Raw genomic sequence first — 22,087 nt, forward strand, 5'->3', positions numbered from 1 at the left:
TAAGAGTGCAAGAGTATTTCTCTTACACTCTTTCTTAAAGTTAGAAAATAAAGGGAAACATTTTATCATGGTATTAATACACAACAGGATTCATCAAATCATCTTTATTTTTCTTGTGTAATGTCTGGATTTCCACATGTGCAGTGCAACAAAATAATTCTTAATATCACCATGTTCTATCAAGAATTAACTTGCCCTCTAACAAGAAAAATCCTCAGCTGGGCAGATATTACAACCAAGCACAACAATCTGACTAGAAGAAAAGTTATCATGAACAGTGGCAAGAAGTGCACAAGGTTGTGATTCTGTCGTGCAGGTCCTCTCGATCCGCAGTCTGCAGCATGAGAATCGGAGAGCCCTGTGAAGAGTTAACATGGAACACAAACACTGGCACGCACACACCGCAGAAGAGCCGAGACAAATAAACACTCCAAAAAAAAATCCCAATAGAATTCATAAAAACTGGAATGAAGCAAAAGTCTTCACAGGGGGATATTATGATGCTAAAAGCCCACTTGATGAGAAACAATGGTACAGAATAAATTCCATTACTTCTTATTAAAAATATTCTCAGGATGATAGCGCGACATGTAGGGTTTAACCCAGGGGGGTCCCTGTTACTGGACGTATATACCTGCTGGGTTCTGGTCCAGTCCAGTGCTCAATTACACTCTGACAGGAATAATGTAACTGCCTTTAAAAAACGACTTCATGTCATAAATTTCAACACAATCCCAACATTCCAAGTAAAACCAAAATTTCAAATATTTCACTCAAGCAACTTTTAGTTCGGTAAATAAGCTCAACTAGAATGAGACCCCGTAGGAGCAGGACTGGGGACCCCTGGGTTAAAGGACACATGCTGCTGGTAACCACAATTCCACCACAACAGTTTCAGCATGTTCACTGGGTGAAATTGCAGCCAAACATTACTCCCAGACTTGAGGCATTCTATTACAAATAGCTCTAAAAAGGCACTGTATATGAATTTGGTTTATTGTCCAGAGTTCATATACAATCTGGACAACACAGCAATGCTGTGGTTTAGAGTTCTTTGTTTTAAACCTTTCAGCTCCCAGAAATGCTGTACTGTGCTTCATTCAGCTGACAAATTCAAGCAAATACAGCCCTCCTGACCGCTTGCATTCTGTAGTTAGGCTCCCAGTTTCTTCACCTGAGCCCTAATAGTAATAAAATAATGATAATGCCAATACAGACACATATTCTTATCATAAGGCAGTTGAGCACAAACTCATTTAAATGAGGACCTGGCCAAAATGCTTACACCCATTTAAAAACTGCACTAACGATACAGTTCAAGGGTCCGGTAGCTTTTGTGTCTTTTTTAATCAAACAGGTGAAGGTTGTGCACACAGGTAAACCTTAAGTGAACTAATACAACCTCCAACCAGCCCAGGTGAAGAGTAGTTTATACCAGCCAGACAGAAGAGACCTGTTGGAGCCAGGAACCCCAACACACATTTTTAAGGGTCAGGTAAAGGTTTATTCCATGCTGAAAAGAAATGCACCCCAAGAAGGCTCCACAGCCAGAACGTTGTGTTTCTTTTCTTCTCTTTTCAGCATGGAATAAACCATTACTTGTTCCTTTACAGCCTATACATGCCAACCCAGCTACTTACTTGGAACATGTTTAATTGTCTCAACCTACCAAAAATGATAACTTGGAATGTCCACCCATTTAAGCTGGGGCTCCCCCTTGCAAGTCTGGGAACCCACCCACCTGCTGAACTGTCAGTTACATAATTGACCTCACAACTGAATCAGTTTGAGCCTGTTACTGTTCAGTTGCCAAACATGGTGCAGGCTGGCTCTGCAACTTGAGAATACAAACTAGCGATGGACCCAACCAAGTAATTGTTAAGTAATTATTAATCATTGTCTGCTTAATGATTAATACTTTAATCAAGTAAAAAGCTCAGTCATAATGCAAATTAGCAAGTGTGGGCAAGTCCCCCTGGCTTAAAAACCTGAAGGTTTAATTAAGGAAATGATAAGACGAACTAAGGGTTCCGTTATTACCTTGTGAAGCAGAAAAGCAGCATCCCAACAAGCAGGGAAATTCAAAGTTCTCCAGTCTTCTTATCTATAGCTCTCAGTTGTTAAAGCATTAGAGAACAGCCAGCTGATGAGTTAATAGATCAAATGAGAATCTGATGTGAAATCTTCTCTCCTTCAGTTCTGGAGAAGCAGCCAGTCAGGAATCACTCCCAGCTGGTCTCGGGACCAGTCAGGAATCACTCCCAGCTCTCTCTGGACCAGTCAGGACGGTGGTGGCAGCTCCACACCACCGGAGTATGTCAGGCTGGTCTTCAAGGCTTTAACAATTAAGGCTTCAAGAGAATAAGAAAACCTGCTGCACCACGGATCTCCTTGGTCGCCTCAACAGCTAGAATTTCAAATGGGCTCCGAAACGGGGCTGTCCTGTCCTCAACCGTTCACCAGGACCCTGGCACTCTGGCCCTGAGGAGCTGCAGTCTATGGTGTCATGCTCAGCCCTGCACGGTCAGTGAGCAGACACCTGGAGAGCAGCTGAAAATCTCCAGATAAAGCAAGTGATTGATCCCGTTAAGTCATTCAGCTGTTAGTTAGAAGGAAAACTAAAAGACACTGTGGCTCCCCAGGACTGGAGTTGCAGACCCCTGGACTCACCTAAACCCGGATCTTACATCCCAAAATGGGCATCTCCATTCCCCTCAGTTCCCTCTGGATCCAGTGTCTTCTGGTTCTTGTTCCACAAGAGCTCAGTTACATAGCTGGTCTAACTCATCAGCTGCATTTCAGAAATGTTTAATCATATGGAGCTTAATCATCTGTATTAAACATTCAGGAAATCCTATATACAGTATATGAAAATAATTAGGCTCACTGGTTAATTGACTACTCAGGATGGAACAAATCACAAAGACACCAGGCTCTCCAGGAAATGGGTCTGTATACTTTCTCTCTTGCCTGGCAGAATACAACTGTAATTTGATTTAATATTATTTCCAATTCTACTAAAATGTTTAAAATTACTTCAGATACCTGTATAAACAAGCATCTGGAGAGCTGGGAGGGGCTGATTAACCATCTGGTTTAGCTCATTAAGAGTGAAACCCTCAAGCATCAGGAGAGGACAGCCCTGCTGGATGAAGACTTAACTACTATGATGCCCCAAATGGCCTCCTCTCACTTGCAGCCTCATGTCCCTGCCTTGTGTAGAGCCCATGTATCACTGCCTCTGCACCAGAATCCTTCTCTAACACATGGGAGTTTTCAGCAGTTCAGTCAGTTAATTTAGTCAGTTGATTCAGTAAAAGGGGAACTGTAGTCACTATTTTTCAGGCCGGTTATTAAATCTCAGTGGCAAAATTAAAAAAAACATTGACCGTCTAGAAAACTTCTACAAATTTCAAATTAAACACACAATTGTGAACTTTTGGAAGAGTTGCCATGTTGTCGCAAACTTGCATTCAGGTTTCTACAAATTGCAATGTGAAGCGGCCCTTCCTGCTCACTAGTCACTGTCATGACTCACGTAATGCAATGTTCGAGCAAATAAGTATAGGCTGTGCAACAGACATTTCACTGCAGAAATGTCCTACCCATGGTGTGCATGCATAGTTAACACCTAAGTAGTATTTGTCGGGAGTAATATTTCTATTGGATTAAAAGAGATATATTTACAAGTCTACTTCATTACAATGTAACAGGGCCGCTTCACCTCACTAGAAGTTTTGTTGCCTCATTCTGAATCGCAGAACATGGCGCTGCGCAGACCTGGAGATTTTTGTTCATTGTGTGATGTGTGATTACACATTACTGTGTACATTTTTTAATCGTGGTTTGAAATGCACTCATCAACGCAGATTCTATCTACCTCTGAAATGTATAAATAACGTTGCAGATCCCCTTGAACTCCAGGAGCCGCCAGGGACCTTGAGAAATTCAAGGTGTTGGGATGTCCCCTGCTCACGATCTCTGAACTACTTGGCTGAACTAAGAGCGCCCTTAAAGAGTCACAGTGAATTGCTCCATGGCCCCCCCTCTCAAACACACGTGGTTCACCCCTGTGGCGAAAGCTTCTGGCCAGCAGGGCGGAGGAATGAGAGCTCTGCTCACGGAACGTCCCATCACAGCTGGCAACGCCACTGACCAGCTGGGGAAGAGAGTTATTACTTTTAACTGCTGTAGTGGAAACAGTTGGTTGAAATGCCAAAGCAGAGATAATTCTACACAGGGAATGACTGGGCTATTGCAGGTGTCACTGTCCACCTGTCTTTGGTCTGTCCATTTTTCTCATTTCAGTATCTCAGTCCTAAGCTTCTTTCTTCATTAAAAAATAGTGAATCTGTGCATTGGAAGGCTAAGACAATCGTGACCGTTTCACATTATTAAAGTCAAAAGAATAAGCCATATGCCAACACATTATCATACCCTGAGCTAAGGAAAGATATCTCTGTAAGAGACAAAATATTAGCCTAGAAATAATAATTAAGACTGGTGTAACAGAATTTATCTTTATATCTATAATAATTATAACAACCTATTATAATTTATGTTATTGCGATATACAGTTAGCCCCCGAGACCCATGGCCCTGCTGTGTTCACAGGAAAATGGCTGAAGACCTGGAAATGTGGGTAATGAGGACAGTTACATGTCAGGTCATTACTGACACTCCAGGACCAGAAGAAAGTCCTCCCACTCTTGGATCTTGAAACTATCGGCTGGTATCTGGGATTCGGAGACCCAAGTAAGCTGTGGCCATGACAGTTCTGGGCAGCAGAACTGAGACCAAAGAACACTGCGACAGATCTAGAACCTTCCAGAACCAGGCCAAAGCACCAGAAAAAAATCCCTTTCACACCTCGGAGAGATACAAGATTCACAGGATAAAGAACTGTGGAAAAATAACAACAGCAACTGGAAATGCAAGCAGGTGACATTTAAATGTGAAACAGTTTAAATCTTTAGCACCAGGAGAGCTGCTATTGCCAACTGTTGCTGTTAAATGCATTCATGTCTTTTAGAAACCCAAATGCAAGGACAGGGGATAAGTTCTGTAGATGACACTTTGTATTTGAGAGGCTATTAAACAGATTTAACGAGCTGCATGTCTGCAGCATCTTAATCTGTGCTTTAAATTTAATTATTCGCTTATGAACCAGGTCGGCGCTTAAAACTTGCATCTGTTTACTGACTTTTTAGAACCAAAATCGTTTTTAATTCTAATTTCCTGAAGAAAAATAGAATTGTTTTTTTTTATAACCCTGTTTTAACCCTCTGTAACAAATAAGAATTTTAGCTTAGTTAGAATCCCAGGTTTTGGGATTTCCTTCAAACTGCGACTTGTGATTTTTCAAGGAGAATCCAGTGCTGAACGACTCCACTTCTAAACGCAGTAACAGCTGTCAGTACAGGTCTCGCCTCGCCGGTGACGTGCTGTGGAATAAACACTCCAGTTGCACACCGACACTCCGAGAAGGGTTCCACATCGGCTAGGAAACAGGATGTTTTCAGAGCTTAGGAATCTAGAATCTCGTTAGCGGGGTTAACGATCTGCTACAGAAAAACCGCTGAGTGGATCAGAATCTACTGTAAGGGATGTCAGCTCTGAAAAAGACTGATGTGTGGAGGAGAAAATGCATCAAGCACCGTGGCTCGATAATCTCAGCACACAAAGCAATGCAGAGCTCCTCTGTGAGCTGCCGCAGACTAACTGGCATGTTGCCCCTGATGTCATACACGTACACAGGAAACTAACAGAGGTCCCTCCCCTGCAGTAACTTATTTCTCCCAGGCCGAGCAACATGTTTACTCTTCCATAGAAATGTGGTTCTGTAACATGCATAATACAACAGCCAATCCACCCCTCGCTGCCAGTACTAGGGTGGAGTGTTGGCTCTGTGGCTCAGGATCTGCGCCTGTGGCTGGAAGGTTGCCAGTTTGTATCCCGCGGGCGGCAGGGGAATCCTGCAGCCGTTGGGCCCCTGAGCAAGGCCCTTAACCCCAACTGCTCCAGGGGTGCTGTATAATGGCTGATCCTGCGCTCTGACCCTCAGCTTCTCTCCCTGTCTGCGTGTCTCATGGAGAGCAAGCTGGGGTATGCGAAAAGACACATTCCTAATACAAGAAATTGTATATGGCCAATAAAGTGATCTGATCTTATCTAGCTACAAGAAAGCAGAGACGATCCTAATCTACAGCTGTTCCTAATAGCAAATATGCAAAAACGTTAAGTCAGTCTCAAACACAAGGAATCCAAGAAACTAGATCTGAGTTTTTTTAATAAAAGGCTGACCAGCCAACACTTCACAACGACCGTGTCATTCCTTCGACATACAGAGCAATGCTGCTGCACACAGGCTCAGTTCAGGAAAGGAAAGTCAGTTGGGCAAATCTAACAAGGTCAAAGAGATACTTAGTGCCCTGTTCTTTTTCATCTGACATGCAATCATTGTTTAAATGCTACCCGCAACATATTTCTGAATCTACAAGAAAACCTAAGTAAGTATGAAACAAATACAGACAGTGTAACGTTATTGTTCCATTAGTTTTTCACAGGTGACATGAATGCAGAAGGTCAGTGAGGTTGTGCTGGGCTGCGTTCCTGAGCAGGCAGGTCAGCACTCGGGCCCAGTCTGGCTACAGCAGAACCCACTTCACAAGTCCTGCCCTCTGTGAGTTTCTTTAAGCGCACTGAAACCCACACTGATGAAAGCCATTAAAGAAACCTTAAATGCTGATGCACTGCTGCTGGCCTGTCAGCCCTGGATCAATAAACTTCTCCTGCATGTATGAACCTGCATTAAGATACAGTGCATAGAAGTATATAGTTGGATTGGACTGTAAAGAGATCAAACCAGAATCATGAGCTCTTAATACCAAATACTTCTCTACAGCACAAAAAGCAGAGGGCGCTACTGGGAGCTACCAGACTCCATGAGGCCCCCCCCTGCTTCCCACAGTTTATACATGTGTGCCCCTTCAGACAGAGCTCAGCCCTCTTGTCTCTGAGGATAGACTCTCCTGTCCCCTGCTCTGGCCACAGTCACGTCACCCACACACGGGCCGGGACAGGCAGACAGGCCACGCTCACTGCAGTTAAATCTGCTTAAATGTACAACTGTAATAAAATAAGACCATTCAAGTTTAGGCATGCTCATCTACTCATTTCAGAACAGCCTAGTAATTGTCACGTTCAGATTATGCCGATTCTGACAGAAATTGCAAAAATATTTTTTTTTTTTAAAACGATATGCAAACCGGTCAAAGGATTGTGAAGCACAATCGAATTATTTCCTAAATAAAATACAAAAAAACCCTGCATATCAATGTCAATCGTGAGGCTGTAAAATAGTATTTTCATAAGAAAAATAATATTCCGCAAAATGGCTATCAATAAATCCCCAAAGGCCGATCCGTCAGAGGCTGTTTGTCCAGAGCCTCCCAGAAATGTTTCACTCTAAGAGAGGCAGCATGAAAAATGCCCACCTTTCCTACATCTGCTACCTAACAAGAGTAGCTGGAAAGGGTTGAGAACATCTCATCTAGTAAACCAGGACTTCTGTATTCCTGATCTTTAACATGCACGTCAAACTAGAGTAGGTTAGTCCAGCATCGGTTCCTCAACAGTATCCACGCTCCGAACTGCTACCCAATCCCCAGAATCGGGGTGCAGAGCACCCGGATTAAAGCCGTTCGAGAGCATGGCAACTGCAGGAGTGTATTCTGATCGATGCGGATGGCACGTGACCCCCATGTTCTCCAGGAACAGGGGGAGTCAGTAAGCATTAACGCAGACGAGTCGGGGACAGGCGTTTGGTTCGTGTGGAGTCAACGGGTATGATGCTGCTCCCGATTAGAAAACCCAAATCTGAACATGTGGGTTGCTGTTCTGCAGGAAAGCAAAAGAAGACCAGGCTTGTGCAACTTTTTCTACTATAAATAACCTTACCAAGGTCATGTAGCTGTTGGTTTTCCTGTGCTTTTCTGCATTCAGACATTGTTATGTATTGTGTTTTGTGTTCCGTATTTTTAAATTCTGTATTTATCTAGTTGTTACTTTGCAGATTCCACTGCACCTGTCCGTGTGCTGCCCTGTTCTTGCCCTGCTTGCACCACAGGTCCCGGGAGACGTGCCCACGAGACAAACCGAACCCTTTCCCTGGCCGATGTTCCCACGGAAACAAGCATCAGGCTCAGAGAGGCCAGGACCTGCCGCATTCGGAGTTCTCCGGTGCGTGTAAACATTCTGCCTTCGCTCGTGTGACAAACCAGGATTCAGCACAGGCTAGAGGCTCGAAGACAGAGAGGTGTGAGGAGAAACACAGAACTCTGTTGTGCAGTAAATAATTAATTGGCGAATAGTGCAGTATCCCCTACTGCAATTAGTGCATGTCGTTATGGCTGATGAGGCAGAGCGAGATGGAGAAAGACCGAGCGACTGTATTAAAAGAGCAGTTTTCCCAATGCTGGTGTATGAGTGTGCATATTGAAAGTTCATGTGTACTTTTAAAGTCTGAATAAACCTGTGATTGTTTTTCTCTTTTTCCATTTTAAAACACGTGAAACACATCTACAGATGGTGTTCCATTAGCAGCAGGGCTGAGAGACAGAGAAGCAGCCCGTTTGCTGCGCATGATCAGAATGAGAAAAGGAAGCCAGCGTGGTCCTGTCCTGCACAGCTGTCAGCGCTACCCCCAGATCTCCCTTAGATCTCCACAGAGATCACCTCAGATCTCTCCCCCAGAGCTCCCCTCCAGACCTCTCACCTAGATCTCCCAAGAGATCTCCCCAGAGATCCCCCCCATCACTCCCACAGATCTCCCCTCCAGATCTCTCCCCCTAGATCGCCCCTCCAGGTCAAAGCCAGCAGACACACGGGGGACTGGGGGGCCGATGGGTCTCTCTGATCGTGATCGTACTGCCGCCGAGAGAAAGTCAAACAAGAGAAATAAGAAAATCCTACGGAAAACTGCAGCTCTATGGAAAGAAACAAAACAGCCACCAGGGGGCTCCTGAGTGGGGTGAAGCGCAGGAGAAGCAAGGCGAGACGAGGTCCTGCGATGAGTGGACACTGGGACCCCCCCCTCCCCCCAGAGCGCCACGCCTCTCCGCAGAGCCATGAGACCGGCGGGGGGGTGGGGGGGTAGGGGGATTAGGCGAGAAGGGCGGCGGAGGAGGAGGAGAATGGAGGGGAAGAGCCTGCCCCCTACTGGGCAGTATCGGTGACAGCAGCCGGGCGCTTCCCGGCCTGGCGCTGGTACAGCCGCAGGCCCTTCCGGCACAGCAGGACGAACCAGTAGACCTGCGGCGCCATGATGCAGAGGGTGCCCAGGTTGCAGGACAGCGGCAGGTGGAAGGGGGCGCTGTAGAGCGGGAGGCCGTAGTGCCGTCCGTACACCCAGTACATGTAGGGGAAGAGCAGGATCCGGCACAGGAAGAAGCTCAGCAGCACCATCACGCCGTTGATCTTGTGCAGCAGGCAGTCCTGGAGCCCCAGCTGCGGAGAGAGGGAAGAACCCAGTCCTTTAGCCCTCCTGGCCAGCAGGAAACCCCACCAGTCCAGAGGGCACCCGGGCTGGGCTGAGTTGGATGCTGCATCACTGCCATGGATCCAAGAGGGACATCGAGGATACAGCTATCATTTAGGAGGATTTTGCTGGTCTACAGAGATCTGCATGGACTACTGACATAAAGAAGACACGATGGATGGATTAATACCCCCATTCATTTATTTCCTTTTTTTTGTATAATGTTAGCATGAGGGGTTGGGCAGCCAGTTGACCTTGGACCCCTAGAAGGTTTTTTTTCTCCTGACTAAGGAGTTTTTGGTTCCTCTCCTCCGTTGTCTTCTGGTCTTTTCTGTTCTGTATTCACAACATGTAGGGTCACTTGCATTGTTAAGCGCCTTGGTTCAACCTTGTTGTGACAGGCACGATATAAAAATAAAGCAAACTGAATTGAAATTGAAACCTCAGAAATCACAGTTTCCATGTTGTGTCTGTTCTCACAGAAGGCTACATTCAGCCAAGGATTAGTGAAGCTGGGCAGGTAAGTGCTACGATGCAATGAAATCCTGCAGACACACTGCCCTCCATCATGCTCTTTCATGCTGAATTAGACATCAGGGTTAATAGGCCACCATTAAACCACAGATTTGCCCAAGCCTGGTACAGCTTCACAGCCATCAGTTAAAACAGATAGTTTAGAGATTATTCAGACCATAATCTGAGAAGATTTACCTTCCAGCCCACAAGTAGCCATGCATTCTCTTAACGGGACACACTACTTGCTTTAATCATCAGAGGTTCCCAATCTTTAGGAACAGGTGGCCTATAAAACTAAGAGCTCTTCCAACTCAGGGCTGGATTACAGCTCTTTACTCTCAAAGTGAAACTCATCAGCAGAATATTTCAGAGTGGAAAAAGTGGAAACGCGTTTCCTAGAAAGCATGGAATTGTAATCCCGAACATGCAGGCATCTTAATCTTTATCACTACAAATATCATACTAGGCAACAGGGATCTATGTAGTTCTATATTTTTTTCCCCAAAATGGAGGGATGATTATGAATAAACATAATTTTAGTTCAACATTTCTAGGAAACACTGACCGCTGTCAACTCTTCAGGGCTACCATTAGGGGGCAGCACCATCCAAAAAATACCCAAGGGCCTCTGCTACAGTTACCACTCTCCTGTATGCTAGAAAACCAGAGGGTGGGGCAGGTTGTTTGGCCTGATGCCGACAATTCAGGACCTGGCTCTGCATTGTCCCTGACAGATTTGGGAGAAGGCAGCTCAGCTCTCAGCAATTTTAAACCAATGCGCTTGGCGTTTTCCAGAGACCAACAATGAGACACTAACACACAAGCCACATTTAAATCTCATTCATAAAGATAAGCTATTCAATTGTCAACTGCACCAAAACTTGCTGCCATACAAATATAGTGGGTTCAAATTTCCATATTTCACTGGACAGGGACAGTTTTCCATTTATGAAGGCAAGTACAATTCACTATATGCTGATCACAGGCAGAAGTACAGGCACTGTTCACTCCAAATGACTGACGTATCTTACTTATTAATCTACAAGTCCTCATAAGTGGCTTCTTTTGAAGTTTTTTGAACACCAATTCATCCTAGCGAGCATGTTGGGAGTGATCTTACACAGTCCCTTGATGCAGGGACAGAGACCCATCAGCCCCCTGGAGCCAGTAAAAGTTGACGCCCCGTCGGAGGGATGGAGGCACCGGTGTGAGGTTAGCGAAAACAAAATAAACCATAAAAAGGGAGAAACCAAAAGCAAAAAGAATAATGCACCGCTTTGCACAGCGGCTTCCAGGCGCGACTGTCTAATGGGGTCCAGTGTGCAGGAAGAGGAGCACAAGAGCAAAAATCAAAAGAACCTGTCCCAGTGGAGTTACATGGCAGGACAGGAGAAAAGAAAGAGAAAATAAAATGATGGAAAAACAACAGCCTTCCGCTCACTCCACAGCCCCCTCCGGGACTGTCGCTGGGAGGTCCTCCCCTTGCGGGGTTCTGCTCGTCCCTCTGGGGAGGCGCTCTGTGTGTCTTAAAGGGCCCCACAGCTGCGGGTTGTCCTTAATCAGGCAGGACAGCTGTGGTTGCTAAGGCAATGCGTCGCCCTTTATCTAGAGCTCCGCCTGCACACTGGACACGCTCCCCACATTATCAGCCAAACGCCTCTCATGCAACATCATCCCTTTCTCTCACCAAAAAGTGAAACGGGCCGGCGAGGATACTAATTTTTAAAAACGGAGAGATGAATGATCACAGATCTGTAGATCACACCAGACTGCGCAATGCTTCACACGGTTTTGAGTTTTTCTGCATGTGGTGGACAGAGAAGACCTTCTCACCTGGATCAGAATCTTCCCCAGGGACACGAAGGGCGTGCTGAGCTCTGCTGTGAACAGGCATCCGACAAAGAAGTCTCCCAGGTCTCTCCGGAAGAACTGAGGAGGAGACACGAGCCAGGTTAGCTGCTGGATGAGCCTGAGCTCAGCGCAGGGGATGCCGATCAACTTCTCAGACGAATTTAAAGATCACTGCCATTGTTACAACATCATCATCATCTACATGTAATGTACTTTCATATCACCAGAAGTCACACCTGTCCACAATATGTTTTTACAGTCTCACTGATGATGGAGTTTCTTAAGGACTCAGTGTGCCACTTCTTCCTGCGAGTCTGCGTCTGCATGCCCATTCCCAGGACATTAAAGTTTCCGTTCAGTGTCCAGCAATGAGCTGTCCCAGCAGGCAGAGGTCCCTGGCGATCAGGGCCCTTTCCTGCTCTCGGTCACAAAAACTTGCTCGTCCTGCTGCAGACGGACACGAGAAACGAACGTGACAAGAGGGACAGAAGGAAGGTACTGCCGGACAGTGTGCAACGTGTCCAGGGTTTCGCTGAACACAAGGGTTCAGGCCCAGCTGTGGGTTTGCTTTTATGAGAGCAAATCTTTGTGCATTTGATAGAGTTTGTGTGATGCTTTTAGCAATGTTGCACAAAGGGCTGTAGAGCCAGGACAGGAAAAGAACAGCCCCCTCTCCCACACACACTCCCCCCGTGGCTGGGTGAGGCCTACTGCTCCTGGCAGCCACCAAAAACACAAGGAGTGTCGCAGCATGAGGGGGGGGAGTGAGCAGGAGTGTCCCAACATGAGGGGCAGGGAGTGAGCAGGAGTGTCCCAGCGTGAGGGGCGGGGAGTGAGCAGGAGTGTCCCAACATGAGGGGCAGGGAGTGAGCAGGAGTGTCCCAGCGTGAGGGGCGGGGAGTGAGCAGGAGTGTCCCAGCGTGAGGGGCGGGGAGTGAGCAGGAGTGTCCCAGCGTGAGGGGCGGGGAATGAGCAGGAGTGAGCAGGAGTGTCCCAGCGTGAGGGGGGGGAGTGAGCAGGTGTGTCCCAGCGTGAGGGGTGGGGATTGAGCAGGAGTGTTCCAGCGTGAGGGGCAAGGAGTGAGCAGGAGTGTCCCAGCGTGAGGGGCAAGGAGTGAGCAGGAGTGAGCAGGAGTGTCCCAGCGCGAGGGGCGGGGAGTGAGCAGGAGTGTCCCAGCGCGAGGGGCGGGGAGTGAGCAGGAGTGTCCCAGCGCGAGGGGCGGGGAGTGAGCAGGAGTGAGCAGGAGTGTCCCAGCGTGAGGGGGGGGAGTGAGCAGGTGTGTCCCAGCGTGAGGGGTGGGGATTGAGCAGGAGTGTTCCAGCGTGAGGGGCAAGGAGTGAGCAGGAGTGTCCCAGCGTGAGGGGCAAGGAGTGAGCAGGAGTGAGCAGGAGTGTCCCAGCGCGAGGGGCGGGGAGTGAGCAGGAGTGTCCCAGCGCGAGGGGCGGGGAGTGAGCAGGAGTGTCCCAGCGCGAGGGGGGGGGAGTGAGCAGGAGTGTCCCAGCGTGAGGGGGGGGGAGTGAGCAGGAGTGTCTCAGCGTGAGGGGGGGGGGAGTGAGCAGGAGTGAGCAGGAGTGTCCCAGCGTGAGGGGGGGGGGAGTGAGCAGGAGTGAGCAGGAGTGTCCCAGCGTGAGGGGTGGGGAGTGAGCAGGAGTGTCCCAGCGTGAAGGGGGGGGGGGAGTGAGCAGGAGTGTCCCAGCGTGAGGGGGGGGGAGTGAGCAGGAGTGTCCCAGCGTGAGGGGCGGGGAGTGAGCAGGAGTGAGCAGGAGTGTCCCAGCGTGAGGGGGGGGGGAGTGAGCAGGAGTGAGCAGGAGTGTCCCAGCGTGAGGGGCGGGGAGTGAGCAGGAGTGTCCCAGCGTGAAGGGGGGGGGGGAGTGAGCAGGAGTGAGCAGGAATGTCCCAACGTGAGGGGCGGGCAGTGAGCAGGAGTGTGTCCCAGCGTGAGGGGCGGGGAGTGAGCAGGAGTGTGTCCCAGCGTGAGGGGCGGGGAGTGAGCAGGAGTGTGTCCCAGCGTGAGGGGCGGGGAGTGAGCAGGAGTGTGTCCCAGCGTGAGGGCGGGGAGTGAGCAGGAGTGTGTCCCAGCGAGAGGGGCGGGGAGTGAGCAGGAGTGTGTCCCAGCGTGAGGGGCGGGGAGTGAGCAGGAGTGTCCCAGCGTGAGGGGCAAGGAGTGAGCAGGAGTGAGCAGGAGTGTCCCAGCGTGAGGGGCGGGGAGTGAGCAGGAGTGAGCAGGAGTGAGCAGGAGTGTCCCAGCGTGAGGGGCGGGGAGTGAGCAGGAGTGTCCCAGCGTGAGGGGCGGGGAGTGAGCAGGAGTGAGCAGGAGTGTCCCAGCGTGAGGGGGGGGGGAGTGAGCAGGAGTGTCCCAGCGTGAGGGGCGGGGAGTGAGCAGGAGTGAGCAGGAGTGTCCCAGCGTGAGGGGGGGGGGAGTGAGCAGGAGTGTCCCAGCGTGAGGGGCGGGGAGTGAGCAGGAGTGAGCAGGAGTGAGCAGGAGTGTCCTAGCGTGAGGGGGGGGGGAGTGAGCAGGAGTGTCCCAGCGTGAGGGGCGGAGAGTGAGCAGGAGTGAGCAGGAGTGTCCTAGCGTGAGGGGGGGGGAGTGAGCAGGAGTGTCCCAGCGTGAGGGGGGGGGAGTGAGCAGGAGTGAGCAGGAGTGAGCAGGAGTGTCCCAGCGTGAGGGGCGGGGAGTGAGCAGGAGTGTCCCAGCATGAGGGGGGGGGGTGAGCAGGAGTGTCCCAGCGTGAGGGGGGGGGGTGAGCAGGAGTGAGCAGGAGTGTCCCAGCGTGAGGGGCGGGGAGTGAGCAGGAGTGAGCAGGAGTGTCCCAGCTTGAGGGGCGGGGAGTGAGCAGGAGTGTCCCAGCGTGAGGGGCGGGGAGTGAGCAGGAGTGAGCAGGAGTGTCCCAGCGTGAGGGGCGGGGAGTGAGCAGGAGTGAGCAGGAGTGTCCCAGCGTGAGGGGCGGGGAGTGAGGGGTGTGAGCTGGTAGCCCAGTTGTGCCCAGAAGCTGCTGGGTTCTGAAGTCCAGTGATATGGGAGCCTGCCTGCAAACTACTTTCTCTTCAGTTCTTTTAATTTCACCTGCATGGAATTTTAGTTTCAGTTGAAAACTTGAAAACCGACTGTGTAAAACCCCCTGAGTTGGAGTTCTCAAAACAAAATTTCCAAAAAAATGTGTTATAGAACTCCAAGGGACTTTTAAATTAATTAAGACAGAATTGGACAGAAATTAAAAAATGCAGCAGAAAAAGTGGCAGGGCTCATTTTAAACCATTTTACACGGTTTAAAAACAACACACACAAAAGACAGGCCTGGGTGAGCCTGAGCAGTCCGAAGGGGCTGAGAGAGCTGCAGTGATCGGAAACAAATTCTGAAGTCTCTGCCAATCGCCCGCCCCCTCCTCCATTCGTCTTACCAGAGTGATGGGCAGCAGTATGGTCAGCAGAACGATGTGATGCAGCACCAGCAGAAACTCCCTCCGCACAAAACTGTTGACAGTGCGGAACGAGTGCTCCTTGTACTCCTCATGACCTTTCACCCGGAAGCGGTACCAGTGACTGAGGTACATGGCGTAGAGGTCGTAGGCCATGTAGGACATGGCGAACCAGACGAAGTAGGTGGCCAGCCAGTGCCTGTGAGGAGAAAGACAGGTATCCATCTTATCCAAGCACAGCACTCCAGCACCAGTCCTCTTCCTCCTGCACACCTCATGAAAATGTATCATTTTTCCACGTCTAAATTTGTAAACTCAGTGATGTCAGTCACATTTAAAAAGCTGTTTATTTTCACTGGTTTATTTTCCACTGAAAGGAACAAAGTCAAGGGTTTATGATGTAATAAATTTAATAGAACTCTAAAACTGGTAGCTGGTAAACGAAACCTAATTGGCTTATAAACATCATTAATGTCCACTTTTCTGAGAAAAGGTTCTGAAATCCTCAACTAGCAATGATCTGAGCCCTCCCTCCAGTACTGACTTAGTCGGGATGTCAAAGACTATAATTATGAGGCCTGCAATGAGAAGAATACGTTCTTTCAGTCAAACCTTACGGAAAGCAGAGACTATTCTCGCACACTAAGGTCTTATCCTCATTTCTACTGACTCACCAAATCCAGGATTGCTCATGATGAGGACACGACATGACAGGGCAAAGTCTGGCTCGGACAGACTTCAGCAAGACAGTCTTGCCTTAAACAAGACTGACAGCAGCAGAAGCAAAAAGCACTAAATACAACATTCCCCTAATACTGAAACGCACCAGATCAGCAAAATGGGCAGCCGTAAGAAAAGACTGATCTAGCTGCAGGGATTAAAACACTGCGATTGTGCAATCCTCTTGATTAATAAAGGGGCCAGCAAGGGGGACTTTGCCTGGAAAATTACTATAGCAGATTAGACAATTAAAGGATTTGATGTTGCTCAAATGTTATAAATAGTGTAAATTACACCACAGTACGGCCTCCAGGGCAGAATATATCTGCTCAGCTTTGAGAGGCAGCAGCTCCACATCTGTTACTATGGGTGCTGTTGTCAGGGGAGAGGGTGCAGGTGAAATTGTATATGGAGCAGCATGTGTATTCTGAACAGTTGCACTACAAACACAGAGGTCGAATTCCCTGTAAGTTGAGCCGCAGTGTCAGGTTGGACTGACTGGCTGACAATGGAGTCACTACAGAGCCACAGGCTCAGCTCCTGTATCTCCCATCAGCTGCTTCCCAAAAACATTTATCAAGATGAACCACTTTAATAAACTCAAGACATACCACGGTTAACAATATTTATAGCACCGAATTAGTGCAAAACTTTGTCTCACAATAAGGGTGACAACAGTGACCTAAGTATATTACCTTTTCAAACGCTTGAGTTATTTTCAATTAAATAAGGAATTTGATCTGAATTCTTCCAAGAAGAGCTGGTGCTGAAAAGGCCTGATTACTGAGAGGGCTGACGTGACTTTGACTAAGGTCATATGGGATTTTATCCAGAACCAGAAATAAATAAAGAGAAGCCCAACAAATTTAAGGCATAAAAGAATGTTGTACAAGTCCCATCGTAAAAGGAATTTCTACTAATTTAAACCTTACAGTATGTTCAACATAAAAATACTCAGTCTCTTTTTTTTGTACATTTTCGCACACAGGGTCCTAAAGGCAGTACTCTAGATCCAATCGGAGGTCGACTCCGATCGCAGAGCGCTGAGGCGCGCCCTCCACGAGTATCTCAAGAGACACTGCTCCTGCTGTTGTGTCTCAAACACTACCTGAGTCAAGGCCGCTTCTCTGAAAACCAGCACAAGAGGTGAAATAAGCAAATCAGCAGACTGTGAACTTAACTCTTCTTAGTATTAACTAAGAAAATTCTAAGAGTCTAAATTTGGCACGGCAAATAACTTAAAAGATAAATTTGAAAAATACCACTGCATGTTTTTCAATTTGAAACAAACCTACAATTTAGAACGTATTACAACAATAAAAATAATAGTTAAGACAAACAAGTTAATAACTGAGCGACCCAGAGGTTTAACTTTTCCACTGAGTCTGCAGAATGGCACCTGTGACTTAGTAAACAGTGACTACATTAAAATTTATACACTGTACTTAAGCCAATCACAGGCGTATTTGCAATCACATGGGCTGGTGTTTTCATCCAATTGGTTAATCAAGCTCAGACAAAGCATGACTGACAAACACAGCAGACTGGATATTAGGAGTCATGCGTGGGATAACCCTTTCTCTTTTACTCAGCATGATGTTGTGATAGCTGTACTTTCAGAAATATATGTTTAGGCTGAGTTGGTGGAGCTGCAGGTCTGCTGCTTAGCTCTGCGGGCATGTGAACCCCAGTGCCTGGTCAGTGCCAGCTGCAGGTCCCCAGACACACATCAGCAGATCTGCCCCTCATTACCACAGGCAGAGCACATCCTGTGGAAGCAGACACGTGCCATTAAAAACAGGAGCAGACTTGTGTGTAGATCTGATTTTTCATTTGAGCAGTAGAATTAAATTAAGCTTAAGCATTATTGTGTTCTATCACAACAGTTATTTTATTATATTAATAGGATAAGATGCGTCTGATGTTCCTTCACACAAGGACTCATAATGTGAAAGGATGGAATCCCATGACACATACGGAAGAGAATTCACTTGTTCTTTTTGATGACTTTTCAGGAAGCACTTTTATCACAGTTGTCCGTAGCAGCTGAACCGGAGAGGTAGCTCGGGAGAGTTCATCTCGCATGCACATACTGGACCTTCGTACCAAGACACCATGGTCACTGGAGCCCTGCGGCTGCTCTTACCTGTCGGTCATCACGTTGTCGCAGGATGAAACGACGATGAACCCCGAGGTGGTGGCCATGATGGCGTGGACCGAGGACACCAGCCTGGCGAGAGAGGGCAGGGAGTCAGGGTGCAGCCAGCTCCCCCTGCCAGGGTCACAGACAAGCACAAGGTGGCCCTAGGATACCGACAGGCGGGGGTCACACTGAAGCCATGCTGTAACCCCATCGTCCAGTTCAGGGGCCTGGGGGAGCCGGAGCCTATCCCTGCAAGCTACGGGCGCAAAGGCAGGGTACACCCTGGGAGGGACGCCAATCCATCGCTGGGCACACACTTACACTCCCACCAGGGCCAATTTTAAACCAACAGCATGTTTTGGGACTGCGGGAGGAAACCGAAACACCAGGAGGACACCCCCACGAACACAAGGAGAACATACAAACAGACAGCAGACAGCCCCCCAGGTCAGAATTGAACCCAGGAGCCCAGTACTGAGAGGCAGCAATGTTAATGACTGAGCTACCCTGCCACCCTTGGCTTGTTTTCCTAGGATTTTGTTTGGAAACAAATGTAGCAAATCACAAGAGAAACGGTCAAAACAGCCAGGGGAGGCTAGTAAGAGGCAGAGTGTTCCTGAGGTCTCAGATATCCTGTACATCTCTCCCTCCAGGAACATAATAGCACGCTGGCTAAAAAAAGAACAGACACACACCTCCGTACTGTGCTGCGTGAAATCAAGATGAATTGGCAATGGCACAGGCAAAAAAAAAAATCAACCAGTATCCCAAGAAACACATTAGCCCATTCCTTGTTTCCTGCAAAAGTTAGGACCACATTTGGCTGAGAAGCATCTGCTGGCTGACAGAGATGTAATTACAGGACTCGCCCACTGAGGAGCGCTGGGCAGCTGGGTCAGATCACACAGTCAGAACGAGCCTCCTAGTCGAAGCAGGCTCTGACCCTGGGGCTTGTGATACCCAAGTCACTGGAGTCTCAACCACAGGCAACTTAAAGACCCTGCTGACGTTGTTTTCAAAGCTGTAGAACAGACCGTGCATTGTTTTCTGAAAGTGAGAACAGCATTTCAGTTTAGGATCCAGTCATCCCAGACTTACAACCAACTAAGCGCCTTACAAACCTGGTACAACCAATAGCTCATGCAAACGACCTGGCCAGTGCAGGTGGAGCAGGGAGCAGGGAGCAGTCCTCTCTCACTGGCAAGAGAGAGTCCATGCTTTCCAATGTGTGCTATGCAAAAGAACCCAATCAAATGAGGCCGGCGCTGCGGCTGGGCTGACAGGGCCTGCTCTCCTGCACTCAGGCAGCTCTCTGCACCCTGTCCTTCAGCCCTGAGCTGAGCAGGTCCTGCTGAGAGGGACACGGGCATGTGACATTTTTCTTTTTAACAATTATCACTCTCTAACTTGTGATGTGTTGTCCTACCTGAACGGCACTATCACAGTCCTGCTTGTCCAGCACTGTCCACCGCTGTCCTACCTGCCTGGTACTGTCCAGTACTGTCACTGTCCTACCAGTCCAGCATTGTCCACCACTGTCCTACCTGCCTGGTGCTGTCCAGGACTGTTTTACCTGTCCACCACTGTCCTGCCTGTCCAGCACTGTTCGTCACTGTCCTGCCTGTCCAGCTTCACACTCCTGAACACCATGCAGGCAAATCCCTGCAGTCAAAGCTCCTTCATTTCTAAAACAGAAAGTTACCTTCTGCTAACCGCACACACCTCTTAAAAATCACGAGGAACACTGTCAACAGAAGGATGAATCACACCAAACCACTCTGGGAGAAGTTTTCATTTTTTTAAAAAATCAAATCGTGTCTAATAACACCTTAGAAAATGGGCAAGCCAGTCCACAGGGCTGCTATCGTACACCAGACTGCAGCAGAGCACCTCGGAACGGCACGGTGTTGTTATGAGGTGTTATTGAATTAATAATGTCAGACTCTGATTAGGGAAGGGCTTTAGTTTTGCTGAACGCGGTAAATTATATAACACAGGTGAGAGATTACGGCCCGCCGCAAGGAGAAACGCGCCGTGACCGTGGGTCTACGCTAACTAACCCCTGTAGCCCACTGCCCGTGTAATGCATATTGCCCAATACAAAGCAATTCTACCCCCTGGGGTAACTGGAGACCCTTTCACGCACTAACATCTCAGTATCTTGCAGATGGTGGTGGCTCATGCTTCTCTTCTTCGGGAATGTTCAAATAATGCCATAAAAGACTCACTTTCTAAAACCCTAACGGTGCGCATACAGCGAGTTAACGGGAATACGTCACGCGCAGTCCCGCATCTGAGAAATTACAGCGCCGACCGACTCCCGGTCACATTCACGAGGGAATGAAGCTGCTCACGGCAAGAGTGCAAGCAGAAAACAGGATATCTAATTCCAGGAGCAAACAGACCGCCCATCTTACTTTTTTTTTTAAAAAAAATATTTTTCTATTTTAGCCATTTTTTCCCCCGCATCCACACGGTTCGAGCACACGGTTCCGTCCCGCTACAGTGAAGACCCCCCGGCTGTGATGAGAGGGCACCCTGTGCGCCCGGAGGCAGGGGATCCACCGACGAGCCCAGCGCCGCACCGCCACTCACCTCTCGCTGACGAGCACCACGTCCGCATCGCTCCAGCGCTTGAAGCAGACGGCTAAAACTTTTCTGCACAAGTAGAAGACACCGGGGAAAAAGAACGCGCCGCTCAGCAGCACATGCAGCATGTCTGCTTTATTCGTTTGCGCTCTTTTGAAACGAGATACGGAAGACGGAACAGGGTTTGTTTTTCAAACAGCGCTTCTCATGCCGGTGTCCTCCTCCCGCTGTGAGAGGGCTGCATCAGTACCCCGGCTGCTCTCCGCACAGGCACGCTGGCTCTTCTGCAGCCGCAGCAGCAGCGCGGTGTCGGAGAACCTCGGGGATTGATTGCTCTGTCTGGTGGCGCAGAGCCGGCACGTTCCTCGCAATAACAACAGATAGAGGCAACACCGCACAACCACCCCGAGCTTCCTCTTAATCCGTGCCCTCCGTAACAACCCCGCTGTTGTGCAAGTCGGCAAAATACATAAAATGGGCGTCCAATGGAGCTCTGCGCCCTTGGTGTAATATTAACCACGCACGCAGCGTCTTCTCTCTTACGCCTGCTCCACTCATCATTCACTCGGCGAGCATCCACCCGCCCTGGTTCGGTCCCCAGAAGAGAGCGGTGTCTCGGCCGAACTCGGAGAGTTCTGCGGCACAGCGCCCTCTAGACCTGCAAGGACCCTCCTGCGAAGCAAGAATAGACCCCGCCAAGTTTCACAGTGCGGGAAATGAACGCGTATTTTTAGGAGGATGCCTATTTTAAGCAGCGTATTCGTTTACCCAAAGGCGTTGCCTGATAACCGGCGTTTATCAAGTCAGTTCACCATCTCCGCCTTTGCTGTCCCTACTAGACCCTCGCAAAGCGAAAAGCTGTTCTGGTTCAACTGCGAGTAACGAGCTGGCTTGCACTTCGGTGGGACAGATACACGCTGTTACTGTATGTGCTGTACTGTGGCAATGACCTCACATTCCTCATATTGTCAGGCAGGACAGGGGAAATGGGAGCAATCAGTCATATCACAGCCCTGTTCAAAACACAGGAGGAATCAACAGTTATGCGGAGTTTAGCCATTCTGTTAATTTAATGCTGGGATGATGCACATGCTTGTCCAGGCTGGGACAGAGTCCACCCTGGCGCGGCTCTCGGAGCTGTAGATCGTGTTGCTTGGGGTGAAGTCGCAGACGATGCCAAGCCCACGAGCCTCCCTGCTGAGCAGTGTTCACCAGCACGGATTTCCCTGTGTCGTGTCTGGTCAAATCAACATCAGTGCCCTTGATACAAGCAACGTCATCATAGTTATCAACTTTGGGAATTTGTTGAACGA

The 22,087-nt window shown here is 48.7% G+C and overlaps 1 protein-coding gene across 1 annotated transcript; it reads right to left on the reverse strand.

Moving 5' to 3' along the window:
* Window positions 1–89: 89 nt before the first annotated feature.
* On the reverse strand, window positions 90–21,357 carry tlcd3a (TLC domain containing 3A). The gene is made up of 5 exons (XM_088906635.1): window positions 20,781–21,357; window positions 18,189–18,272; window positions 15,305–15,521; window positions 11,888–11,983; window positions 90–9,507 (listed from the first exon to the last, which is right to left on the reverse strand). Exons 1-5 carry the CDS (start codon window positions 20,900–20,902, stop codon window positions 9,217–9,219), a joined length of 810 nt encoding a protein of 269 aa, XP_088762761.1. The 5' UTR covers window positions 20,903–21,357; the 3' UTR covers window positions 90–9,216.
* Window positions 21,358–22,087: the final 730 nt, after the last annotated feature.

The sequence above is a fragment of the Atractosteus spatula genome, chromosome 27, assembly GCF_055471065.1.
Source record: "Atractosteus spatula isolate fAtrSpa1 chromosome 27, fAtrSpa1.hap1, whole genome shotgun sequence".
In the NCBI taxonomy this organism is placed as follows: Eukaryota; Metazoa; Chordata; class Actinopteri; order Semionotiformes; family Lepisosteidae; genus Atractosteus; species Atractosteus spatula.